Here is a 12635-nt window from a genome sequence, read left to right as displayed (position 1 = left end):
GATTGTGTTGTATCAGTGGAGGTCGAGTGCGTGCGGGTCCGTTATCCACTCCAAAGAAACATCACCAGGCGAGTTCCGCTCCGCTCTCTTAACCCTTCGCCTCCCCGCTGTTTACGTTCTGATCTTCATTACGTTGCTTCCCTCGGGTGTGCAGGGTCTGATTTATTTTCTTACTAATGCCACGAGGTAACATCCCAGTTGATTACTTAAAAACACACGGAATTGGGAAATGATATACTATGTTTGAACTCTCAAAGAGGCCTTTTTTATGTTAGTTGTTGGTCAATTTAGCAGAAATAAGATCAAAAATCTAAAAAATGTAAAAGTGTTTTTTTGTCCATTTTTTTATTGTTTTCCTTTGAACTTCCTCTAGCCCAAAATGAAAAAAACATTACAATTATTATTATTGAAATATTTTACTGGTTGCTGCTTGTTTGAGGAAGCAGCATCACTTACTGACTGTATAAAGAAGAGGAATAGAGTTGCTTGTTTGATTGTTATTTCTTCTCTTATTCGTGTTTCCTTTTGATTTCATCATTGTGTTTCGGTTCTTTTCAAAATGTTTTCCCTTTGACTCCTTTAGAAATAAAACCATAAACAACCCGACAGCTCTTCAGCTCAGAGCCTTCTCGCTGGAGCCTCAAACCGATGGCTCCAGCCCTCCGTTTGAATTGATTTCAAGTAGTTTTCACATCCTGGCACCGTCACACGCGTGTGCTTGTGATCCCCACTGCCCCCCTCCCCCCCACCGCCCCCCTCCCCCTCACAACCCTCTCTCTTTCATTCTCTCAAGGTCATTCTCTGCTCAAAGGGCAAGGCAGCGGGCATCTGTCAGATGCAATTCTCTTACACAAGACAACACCTCAGAAGTGTGACGTCTTATGTAAGACGCATATCATCCAGCAAGCTGGACGACCCCCCCCCCGTCACAGAGAAGGGGGGGTTCAGGTTCAAATACAGGAGGGAAAGATAGCTCCCAGCACCGGGTTGTGTATTCCGGTCCTGGTTTAGTCTGGCTGTAAAGCAGTTCTTATCGTGGAGAAACCAGACAGATGGCGCAGACAACTGGCAGGAAGAGAAAAGGAGGGATGAGATGGAAGACGAGGAGAAGAAAGACAGGAGTATGCGGGTCTCAGTGGAAATTGCTTCAAGGATAATTGTGAGTGTCTCTCTGTCTTTGTCTCTCTCTGTCTGTCTGTCTGTCCCCCCTCCCCTAAGCCCCAGCAGCTACATGCTTGCTTGCACGGACCATCTGGGAGAAAAGGGGGACCCACGGTGCCAGCTTCGTACGCTGACTGATCTGTGGGCTTTGGAGAGCCTTCTTCCCCCTGCTTCAAACACAATAAACAGAATGGATGAATGTATGCCATTGTACTGTATCTCCAGGAGAGAGGCTGCTGAGAGGGGGGGGGGGGGGGGGGGGACGGACACTGTATTTTAAGGGCTGAGGATGAGAGGCAGAGGAATCGATTGGCAGGTGCAGAGCAGCACTTCTCAGTACACAAATATACATTTCAAATTTAACCATTATCAAATAAACGTTGAAATAAAAAAGATTAAAAAAGGCAATTAACAAAGACGTCCCGGCCAAATTAGGTCCCTTATGCTGTTTGGAGATCACAGCGTTTTGAAATGGATATTTAATATTTGGTGTTTGCTTTGATGATGATAATGTGCTCTTGTGCTTTGTGCCAAAAGCATGTAATTAAACTGAAGAGGAGGAAGTCAGTCTTTCCGGGGAGTCCTGTGTACTAAAACAAGAAACATGACCAAAAAAACATGCGTCGTGCTGCTGTCTGGATTCACACATACACGCATTCCCTTTGATTCAGTTCACAGTGCTGTCAATCAACATCTATAATCTATAATGCATATTGAAAAATAATATGTTGTATTGATGAGGACTCAATATTGCACCCAAACTATAAGACAGCGTCTAAGCCTTATTGTGGATGCTGCACCTGGATCGGGTGTTGTTGCAGGAATCATTTCGTTCTCCTTTACCTCGTCCTCTAAGCAGGTTTACCAGGTTTACCGCTGTGATGGATGTGAAATGCTCTTATCTTCAGGGTTATTCAACAATCCACCCGATACAATATTCTCCTGTGCAAGTGGAGGCAATTTGTCTTGTTCAGAATTGATATGAAGCCTTCCAGCAAACCTTGTTTCAGTTTTACAGGGATTTCCTTACAAGGCCTCGGAGAAATAACACCTGATTTCTGCCGCCGACTGATGAAGCCGTCGGTGTACCGGCTCGCCCCGATACCTGAATCTCATTCTAACAGGAGATTGCGCCCGCTGGGGATGGGCATATATCTGTCTTTATTCATTTCTTTCCAGAGACGGGATGTTGTCATGAAGAGTTTTGTTGATTTGAATCAGGGGGTGAGCTTAGTGGAGGTGAGGAACTGCTCGCTGGCTGTGAGATGGAGGTCTGACGCGTAGAGTAAGCCTGCCCTCTGCTGCAGGTTTTTTTCAAAGCAAAAATATACGAACATAATCATTTAAATAATGTGATTATTATAAGCAAGGTAATCTGTTGGGATTACACATTAATCTAGAGGCAGACGTTTGATAAAAACACACATGCAAAACTGCCAGTGTGTCTTTAAAATATTGAACATAAAGAAGCCGCATTGAGCTGAAAAAAAGTTTTATAAAGACGCTACTGTCCCTTTAAGACGCCCCACCGTCTCCTTAGTTACAGGCCGGAAGTGACTTTAGGGGGTCCACATATGCGACTTCGAGCGTCTCGGTCCTGCTTCTCTTCTCGGCCGTGGCCTCCAGCAAACCGTGACCTCGCTCCCCCACGAAGAGGTGAGTCCCGAATCCACGCCGCGTCACGCAACGTCACGCAACGTCATTCCGCGTGCATTCCTTCCTACGTTAGCCCCTCTCTGCTAGCTGGCGTGCTAACGCTCCGTTAGCCGAGAGTCGCTGTCCATGGTGCTAGCAGAGAGACACAGCGGTAGAGTGAGACAGCGTGTGTGAGAGATAAAGATGCATAGAGAGAGATAAAGACACGCGGAGACAGAGCAACAGAGTGAAAGACAGATAGAGACACTTGATCAAGTGTGTGACTCCCACCTTGTTTCCCGAGGATGAGCGCCGAGGACAGGAAGCCCGCCAGCTGCAGCATCAAACCGCCGGTCTACCTGCACATCGGGGACGTGGACGCGGCCCACTCCGGTGTGTGTGTGGTGGACGTCTGCCTCCCCTTCGGGAAGCCCGTGGACGTAAGCTCCCCCCCCCCCGTCCACGCTGCCCTGTGACAGTGGACACGTCGTTGTCATTTCACACTCATTTAATGCAATAACACAAAGTGGGTGTTGTTTGTTTGCGTGTCGTATTACAGCACTGACTCACCACAGAAGATGCGTGAGATCTCTTCACAGTTTGATTTTCTTGGCTCCCGGGCACCCTTCTAAAATCTACTATCAAAGCACCACTTTCTCCCTCCATGTTTCTGGTGTCTCCCGTTAGCAGAACACACACACGCACGCACAACATTTGTTTAAATATTAAGCTGCATCGCTCGCCAGAGACAGAGAGAGAGAGACTTCAGACATTTGGAAGCGTTGACCTACTTTCTTAGCACTTAGTCCTCATTAAAGGTCCTGCGTTTAATGCCGAGTGACTCCTCATTAGCTTCGAAGCTTCAAAGGCGCCGCTCGCGGGGAGCTGCTGCCCGGCGGGATTATCCACGCGGGGTTTTAATGTGGCAGACGCAGCCTTTCCTAAAACAAGAAGTTAAGACCCAACATGTCATAAATAGCACAAGGCCATTTGTTTGAGTTTCGTGGCACGCGGCGGGGAACCAGGAAACTGGTTCTGTGTTCTAGCTCCACACTGGATCGTTGTCCCCCCCCCCTCAAACATCCTAAACAATCCACAGCACGAAGAGGACGTGGGAGTTATGCTGTGCTTTTCGGCTGTTTCAGATTCAGGAAATCACCTTTAAGAACTACTACACCGCCTACGTGACCGTCCGCCTGCTGAGGAGGGGCCCCGGGCACGAGGCCCCCGCTAAGTGGTGCACGGCCCTGAGAGACCTGCCGCTGATGGACAACCCCCACACCGAGGGGGGCTCCCAGGACTACTGCTCCATCCACAGGGCGCAGGTAGGGAGGTGGGTGGGGGGGGGGGGGGTCCCATAGACGTCTATGAGAAAACGACTAATTGATTTATTCCATCAGTAAACATTATAAGTCCATGGTCTCAATCTCTAGTTTCAAGTCTTCTTCACTACAGTATGATGCTCATTTAGAGTCGAACAGACCGTAAAGAAGGAGATGCTTTAGGGCGGGGCTGCACCCTCCTCTGCTTTCCAAATGTTGTACATTCTGATCATCGACAGAACCCCCAAAACTCGAGGCATCGCGACGTCAGCGCACAAACCATCGTGGGGCGCTATGACGACGAGGTCCACTTCTTCTAGAGTCCCCTCGTAGTGGATTAATTTATTTTCGGTTTTACACAGTAACGCACAACCACGGAACACACTGGAGATCTGGATTCTTTAGTTTGCAGAGATTTATTGGAGCAACAACACTCAAATAATCCGAAGACACTAACGAGGCGATGATGCAACACAAATATCTTGTGTTGTCGTTGGTCGTCTCTAGCTCATTTGTATGCGGACTAATACTGATTTCTGAGTTAGAAGAAAAAGTTTCTTCCTCTGTCCTCATTGTATGTGACGCTGCCTCTGTGCATGAGCTCCTCACTTCATGTGTTTCATAACGCCGTGCTTCTTTGATGCCGTGTGCACAGATGCGGGTGGAGCCGGATCACGTGACCTCGGTGAGACTGATCCTGAGACAGCCGTCCTCGGCCTGGCTCACCTTCAGCCTGGAGGAGATCCAAATAATCCCCCACGTGCAGCCGGTCAGTTCTGACTCCATCTTTTGTTTAATAACTCACATCTTTACTTATTAGGGTCCTCGCTACGACTAGTCGTAGAGGAACCTATTGTATTTCAAGGGATTATTATTGTTATTATTATTATTATCATTATTCTTTGATGAGCGGAGAACGACATGACACCTCAGGCCTGATGCAGGTTGCACTTGTGTAGGTGTGTTGTCTGTGTGTGTGTGTGTGTGTGCGCGCATCGTGTACACCTGCTGTCCCTGTTAAGTCCACAGCGTCATCTGTGCGCCTCTAAATAATGATTCTGTCCAAGCGGCTCTCTGGCCGCCCCCCCCCCCCTCCCCCCCTCCCCCACACACACACACCCAGTTCAGTGGCAGACTTGAATGCCATTCTGATGGTTGGGTCACCTCGGGTCGTTACGGACAAGAAGGGGCAAAATTGACAAATGAACCCTGCCGATGTGAGCACAGACACGACCATGGACCATGACTCTCACTATAGGATAACGTTAATTATTATTGTCTAAACAGCCTGGCCATCAAGTCCTCCCAATCCTCTGGAAGCTCAGATCTGCCTTGTCAGACATCTTCTCGGCGATGCCGTCACATTCCTCGACGTCAGCAGTTACAGAATAAAAAGATCCGATCAGTAATGAACAGTAATTTGCCTTGAATCCAACCTGGGTCTCAGCCCACCGCTCAGCTGCTGTTTATGCATGAAAACGCTGTTCAACAACCAATTAATCGACATCTTTGTCCGTGTAATTCATTTTGAGCGTGACCGGCAGAAAGGGAGGATTCCGTCGGCCTTCATTTCAAGCGCCGAGCGTGAAATCGTGTCATCCGGTCTTATCGGACGAAGGAAGGGAAGGAGGGAAAGAAGGGAGGGGGCGGCAGAGGAGGAAAGGGAGGGAGCGCTGGCAGATGACCGAACCGCACTGTAAAACACCACAGCCCTGTTTAGTTACGTCCACTCGAATTGAGAGTGTATCAAGTCTACAACCCTGTTTTACAAGGTTTGTAGTGGAAAGCAGGCTCATTGCAGACGCAAATACTGGTACAGGTACAACCTGATACTGGTACAACCTGATGGCAGGGTTGTCTCTCACACTGTCTCACACAGTGTCTCACACACGTTACGTGTACACATTCATATGTACACACATACATATGATACATACGCGCATGCAGTACATTTATCCTCATGACAAAATCCAGAGATTTTCCTTTTTTCACTGTGCATAGCTTACAACTCTTAGATGGACTTTCATAGCACCTCTAAAGGGGAGCAGTTAGGGGTTGGATGTCTTGCTCAGGGGACACTTTGACACCGGACGTGTAGCAGCCGTGTTTTGGAGGTCTCAAATATTCTCCTTCAGACTATAAATGTTGTGGCATTGTCTCTCCATGGTCTTTTGAGCCATGTTCATCTCTGTCTCGTCAAGGCTTTCCTTTTGATAGTCCCTTTTACCGTAAAAATCATAAAACGAAAACACTGGTTTCTAGTTTTGAATCAAAAGCGGCGAAATGGAACTGGGAGGCCGTTTTCTCCTTTTTCGCTTAGAAGCAAAAAACAAGACAGACTGACAACTTTTTACTCCGTTAATCCCTTTTGTGTTTTTTAAAGCGGAAGTACGTAGATTTTCACAGTAACAATCAACGCAGTGGAACGCTAGAAAGCCGAGTAAACGGGTTCACATCTCCACCACTATGTAAAATATGTTTAAATTATGGATCTGTTATTACAGATGTTTTTAATGCTGTTTATTTCATGTGTTTTTGGGGGTTCATTTACAACCAATGTTGAACATATCTTGATTTATTCATTTCATTTAAAAACCACACATACCTCTAATGAAGAGGTTTCTGTATGTGTCAGCTGGCTGTCGTGGGTCCTATGTTAATTAAACTTGCACCTTTTTCACTGAACCTAAGGTGAAGAACATGATCCAATGACTGACGTGACACAAGCCTGTGGCACAACTCTGATAATTACAACTATCATAGAAGATAATGCCGGACCAGTAATAGAAGCACGTTCACTAAAACACGTCCAGTGATCGTAATGAAGGTGGAGTCAGAGGGGGCAGAGCAGGGCGGTGTCTTCTTTATTCCACCAGCAGGGGGAGCCAGAGTAAAGCATTCTCAATCTGGGATTATAAAGGTTGACTGTGAGCAATTTCATCTTCCAGAACCCAGAGAAGGAGGTCTCTGATTGGCTGTCTGACCTGACGCTGGTCGACCAGCACCCGGACTTGGAGGTATACAAATTCTTTATTAGTACTTTTTTGTATACTAAAGATATATGAGGAGATTTGGGGTGGATGGAGCTTTTTATCTACTGTGTCAATCTGCAGCTATACATAACAGTTAACCGTCAGTGGACAGTGCAGATGTCCCGCTGGGGGACATGTTTTTTAATTCCTGTGGGTCTCCCAGGGCCTCCCGGACCCCCAGACTGTGTCATCCAGCCTCCAGCAGATGTGGGCTCTGACCGAGGTGATGCAGAGCAACCAGACCAGCGCCTCCATCGGCCGATATGACGTGAGTGTGATCGCCAGCTTCTCCTGTGGCCTCATTTATTTATATATATGTAATATAAACTTTATAGTTTGTGTATAGACTTGAGGGCTGTTTTTTTGTTCCAGGTGGACGGGTGCTACGACATCAAGCTGCTCTCCCTGACGTAAGGCCGCCTGTCGGGACGTGGGACGCGCTTTGTGGGAGACGTAATGGTGTCCCGGAGAAGAACGTGGACAAAGTGTCGCTGGAAGGGCAATGCATGATGGGACATTTCCTGTATAATGAGACCGCTATTATAACTTACAGAGGCAGAAGCTTTTGGTCAAACATGTTCTGCACTCCACCAGGACTATACATTAGAAAGAATGCTTATCAGTAAGCAGGTAATTATTCACTCTCAGCTATTCCAAAAATAATATTCATTCATTCATCTGACCCCTTTGGACGAGCTCTGCAGGAGGTCTAAATGACTCCGCTTCCTGTGTGTGGATCCTCACTCTCACTGTTTTATATTTTTTTTTACTAATAGTAACACTACATTTCATTTCTTATTGAAACCTCTTTGTTGATGTTACATTACTATATTGTCTCTGATGGAGAAAAAAATCCAAGATAGTTGTCTGATTACATTACTACTACAATATTGGTTTGTAAAAAAAATCCAACATGATTTGAAATACAAATTTTGGGAAAGCAATGTTTATCTGAGACACTAACTATGTCTTTATGTTTCTTCATTATCATTAAACTAACTAAAAGAAGGCGGCGGAGACGTCTGATGAAAGAAACACGTTTCATTGAACTTTCTCCCGCATGGACGCTTAGAATATTGTTCTCATTTCAACCTGCATTTGACATTTCGTTGTATAGTGACATCAGAGGCCCACTAGGTGGAGCTGCTGCTCCACCCTCCCTCTCATCTTTGAGGGATAAACTCTTTCTTCTTCTGATCGGCGTAATCAGAAGTGATGCTGGAATACCCCGTAAAGCAGAGATGACGTGTGCAGCCTCATCCGTCCATGATGAGAGGCACTGCGTCTCATGGAAACCACTTTGGACCCAAATCCAATTTCCGGAGCACTGATAGACTGTCAGAGCGATGCTAATTGCACCCCCCCCCCAATCTCCTCAGATGGACAGAACAAAGGCTGGCAATCAAAGTCACACTCATTACTGTCCACTTATTTCAGACGGCTTTTTGGCCCTCTAAGAGCAGCCGAGCCGCTAACCACGTTATGTGAGAAGCTGTGAACCCCCTCGGAGGGGTGAGGGGGGTTGAGGGAGGGGGGGGGGAAATGTTTCTTCCGGGGGGAGCGTCTGCGCCGTGTCCTTCCCCACCTGCAGGAACGATCTGCTGCTGTTGTGAGACGCACGAAGGCAGCAAAGAGACAAAGGGGACGGACACATTGACCCCCAGCAAGTGCAGCGCGAGGAGCGGTGGGCCAGTTCCAGTCTGAGCCTCAACACGTTGTGCTGGACCCGCTGGATGGGCGACCCGGCAGAACCAGAGCCAGGACCCCCCCCACAGAATGAGGCGTATTCTGGAGGGATCCTGGAGGCAGAGACGAACACACTCAACGCACAGGGAAGGTTCAGAGAAGGAACGACCGCGTCATGGGGGGGGGGTAGGGTGGAGATAGAAAAGGATAAGGGACTATCCCCCCCCCACTTCAGGGAGTGCAGCTCTCAGTGATCCACTCCGCGGGACTCCCTCCCCCCCCCCCCCCCGGAGGCCACATGTCTTCATTAGTTCATAACGAGGCCTCAGAATGCCACACAAACGATCTGATTAACTCCGCAGCGATTTGCAAGTCCCAAAGCTTGCTTGTTTGCTTTGATCTCTGTGTCAGTGTCCCAGTCCCCCCAGGGGGGGGGGGGGGCTCATAATTGACTCGATGTGAAAATAGAAACACAATAAACTGATCGGGTCAAACAAACACAGGACATGTGCCCCATCAAGAGACCGGGACGTTTGTGTCCCGTAGTGAAACCCGAGAGCTAAGTGGCTTTTTCGGACAACTGTGTCATGTGACGTGACACCACAGAGTCAGTTACACGTGTCAAAACCTCTTCCTTTTTATTCAAGCCACACTATATGGTTTTATCTGCATTTACTACCAACAGTTCCCAGATAATAAAGTAAAAAACACATGACATTTTTCTCAGAAAAAACAAATTGGAGAATGTTTCCAAATGTCTGGGTTCCCGATCCAGACGGATCTAGACTTGTTTTATGAGTAATTGTCATTATGGAGGTTTTTAGCAAAATCCCTTGGCTCCAGTAGCAGAGGCACAATTACTAGTTTAGTTACAAAAAAATTGTGCATCAGAAAAAACACGCGAATGCATGACAGAAAACAGTGTTTTGTTTTCTTTGTAGATCGAAACGCTGTCATTAACAAAGTGGGTCCTATTACCGTCCAGAGGTACACAAAAGCTTTGTAGTTTTCCAACCAGCCTATTTATTCATATGCAGATTGACTTAAAAAATAACAAGATGGAGATATTTGATACACTGGATGTCAAGATCAATAATAATACTCTTCACAGCGGGATGGCTGGGCTTCATCAAAGGGCAGGGAAAGTATACAATGGATGATGCAATTAATGCCAAGCAAAGTGTTGGTTCTCATTTTAAAAACACATCACTGGCAGAGGTACAGACACTGCGAAGTGCGCATGCAGAGAAAGAGAATATAGATGAGGAGCCGTGAGAATACTTCACCTTTAATGGACTTCTATGGCAATTTTGAAGAAAAGGTCCCGGAGAATCGCTGGCGCTCTCTGACGCGCTTTGAGTCCATCGATCTCCGGCTGCAGACCTTATTGAGGCTCCCGAGGACGCATGAGAGGAATACAGAGAGGACCCACCTGCTGAAGAGCCACGGCCAGACGTTTGAGAGGAAAGGCCACGAGAAGCGGCTCGGCACTCGGACGGTAAATTGTTCAAATGACGGTTGAGCAGCATCCTGTTGAATAAAAGATGGACACGAGGACGGGTCAGGTAGTTACCATGGAGCCCACACTGTCACTATCTGTGTGTACCTCCAGCAGGATGTCACTCGGTGCTGATCAGGTGATCTGGTCAGCGGCACCGAGGAGGAGCTCTTGGGCCTCAGTGAGGGAACCTCTGCGCTCCCAGAAACACAAACACACTGGAATGATATTAAGGGAACAATTTGTATGATTAGACGTCAGGAGGCGAGAGAAATGACATTGTTCTCATTATTCTCCCAGGATGGTGTTTAGCATAACTTGTTCATGCATTTAGAGGGATGACCCAATAGACACTTGATTTAAGGAAGACTTTTATTTTTATTTTGACTGACACAAATAAGTGTCTGTTTAATTTACAAACATGGCTGCCACAGGGGTTTTAGAATTTTAATAAATTTCACAATATCATGATCAATCTGACTTTAAATGAAAAATGTGGGTTACTTTAAAATACAATTATTAGACAGATTACCATTGAATTTGGTTCAGGCATTCATGGTGCCCAGAGGATGAATCCCTTTGATATTGATGATCCTTCTGACTTCTCCACAAGGCACCAAAGATATTAATGAAAAACTTCCTCTTCTCCGAGAAACAGTTTGATAAAATGTGTTTCATGTGTCAGGTTGACACCTTAATGTGCCCAATAGTTTGATTTATAAGCAAACACCTCCAGAACGAATGTATTTCACATCAGCCTCAGCGTTTATGCCTCTTCTGGGGCTGTCACATGACTGGACATTTAGCAGTTAAAACCAGCACCGGTCAATTTTCAACTTAACTTGACACCCCATCAAACATCAGTGAGTGACAAGAATTAATCTCTTCAAACATTAGGTGCCACGTGTTTTATTTCATCGGGCCTTGTTTGCCCTCATGTAAAGAGGATACCCACACGTGTCCTACACAGAGGGAAGTTGTACTTTCACATAAGAAGTGGAGCCTTTTGCCAAAAAAAACAGAGAAAAAGTTTGTGTTTTTGGACAGGCTGTCAACCCGACATGTGTCTTGTTGCGTATTAATTACTCTTTTTTTTAAACCTGAACTAACGTGACTGAGAGACGAAGACCGCAGTTAGCCACACCCCCCTCTAAAACCACCATCGCCAGGGAAGTGAGGAAAAAGCTCTGCGAGGTCCCCACGGACCCTTTGGAGCTTCATTCTTAAGTCGTTCCAATGATCTCAGCTTCCTGTGGAAGGCATGTGGACTACCCGACTCCTCGGTCCCACCCTTCCATCTCAACTGTCTGGTAAAATGTGTGAGAGTTGCCTTTTTTTTTGACTCGTACCTGAACTTCCGCAGAGAGGAAAGATTAACGGAAGAGCTCCTTGGCGCAGGTGAATCGGGGGTTGAGCTCAGAAAGTTTCTCTTGTCCTGAGCCAGCGAGGAAAACCTCCCTCTTGGAGAAAACATCTGATCTCAACATCTCTGTCTTATTTGAACGTGGTCTAGGTTGGGATGATTTCATTCAGATCTGTGTTCAAACCTCTTGACTGGGCCTCGGATGTAATGGTGATCCATGAGCTGCCCATAGCCTCTATTTCATTGTCCCCCCTCAAAAATAGCACAGGACGGGGGGGGGGGGGGGGGGGGTGATTGATCTGTCCCCGATTCACTTTGGCCCTGAAGGAGAGAAGCAAAATGGCAGTGAGTGACTGGAAATATGTTTTTGGTCTTTCTGCCTCTGATCTACTTCCAGCTGTCGGACCGCAATTCCACAGCAGACCTTCAAGGGCCTCAATCAAACCGACGCAGTGCCCTCAGGCTTCCTACCCTGCTGCGGGTTGTCCCATTGTTTCGGGCTTGCACTGAATAATGTATGCAACTGATTTATGAAACTGCAAAAAAGCAGCTCAGTCATGCCTCTGTTTCCACTGAGCCGTCTGCGACATCAGCGTCAAGGCCTTTCAGAAGGCTCGCCGACAGCCACTCGTTTTCCCGCCTTCTTTGCAAATTGTCTAATATCGTCCTGCTTGACAATGTCACAATATTGTGCTTTCGATCTCTGCCAGGCAGCACCATCATACATCATAATCAGAATGATAGGATGCCGTCCTCCTCTTCTAGCTGCTAATACAGCGTGTGGGCACAACGCGTATATTCGTGAAGTCAATCAGACTGTCATCAGAGACGTCGTTGACATCCGCTGGCACAGATGCTTATTTAATATGGCATCATATTTTTCAAGCTGCTCCAGGGAATTGACCCTCATTCGGGGTTGCCCACTCTGCGCAGGGGCC

General features: G+C 46.9%; 1 protein-coding gene across 2 annotated transcripts; it reads left to right on the top strand.

Moving 5' to 3' along the window:
- Positions 1-2684: 2684 nt before the first annotated feature.
- nicn1 (nicolin 1) lies at positions 2685-8113 on the top strand. 2 transcript variants are annotated; one of them, XM_037448554.2, is made up of 7 exons: positions 2685-2817; positions 3101-3236; positions 3942-4121; positions 4774-4887; positions 7067-7135; positions 7314-7418; positions 7523-8113. In XM_037448554.2, exons 2-7 carry the CDS (start codon positions 3102-3104, stop codon positions 7562-7564), a joined length of 645 nt encoding a protein of 214 aa, XP_037304451.1. In that variant the 5' UTR covers positions 2685-2817; position 3101; the 3' UTR covers positions 7565-8113. The 2 variants fall into 2 exon arrangements, with proteins under 2 accessions (XP_037304451.1, XP_037304452.1); XM_037448555.2 differs by lacking the exon at positions 2685-2817 and having other exon boundaries at positions 2828-3236.
- Positions 8114-12635: the final 4522 nt, after the last annotated feature.

The sequence above is a fragment of the Pungitius pungitius genome, chromosome 8, assembly GCF_949316345.1.
Source record: "Pungitius pungitius chromosome 8, fPunPun2.1, whole genome shotgun sequence".
Classification (NCBI taxonomy): domain Eukaryota; kingdom Metazoa; phylum Chordata; class Actinopteri; order Perciformes; family Gasterosteidae; genus Pungitius; species Pungitius pungitius.
This window is presented reverse-complemented; position numbering and strand designations above follow the sequence as displayed.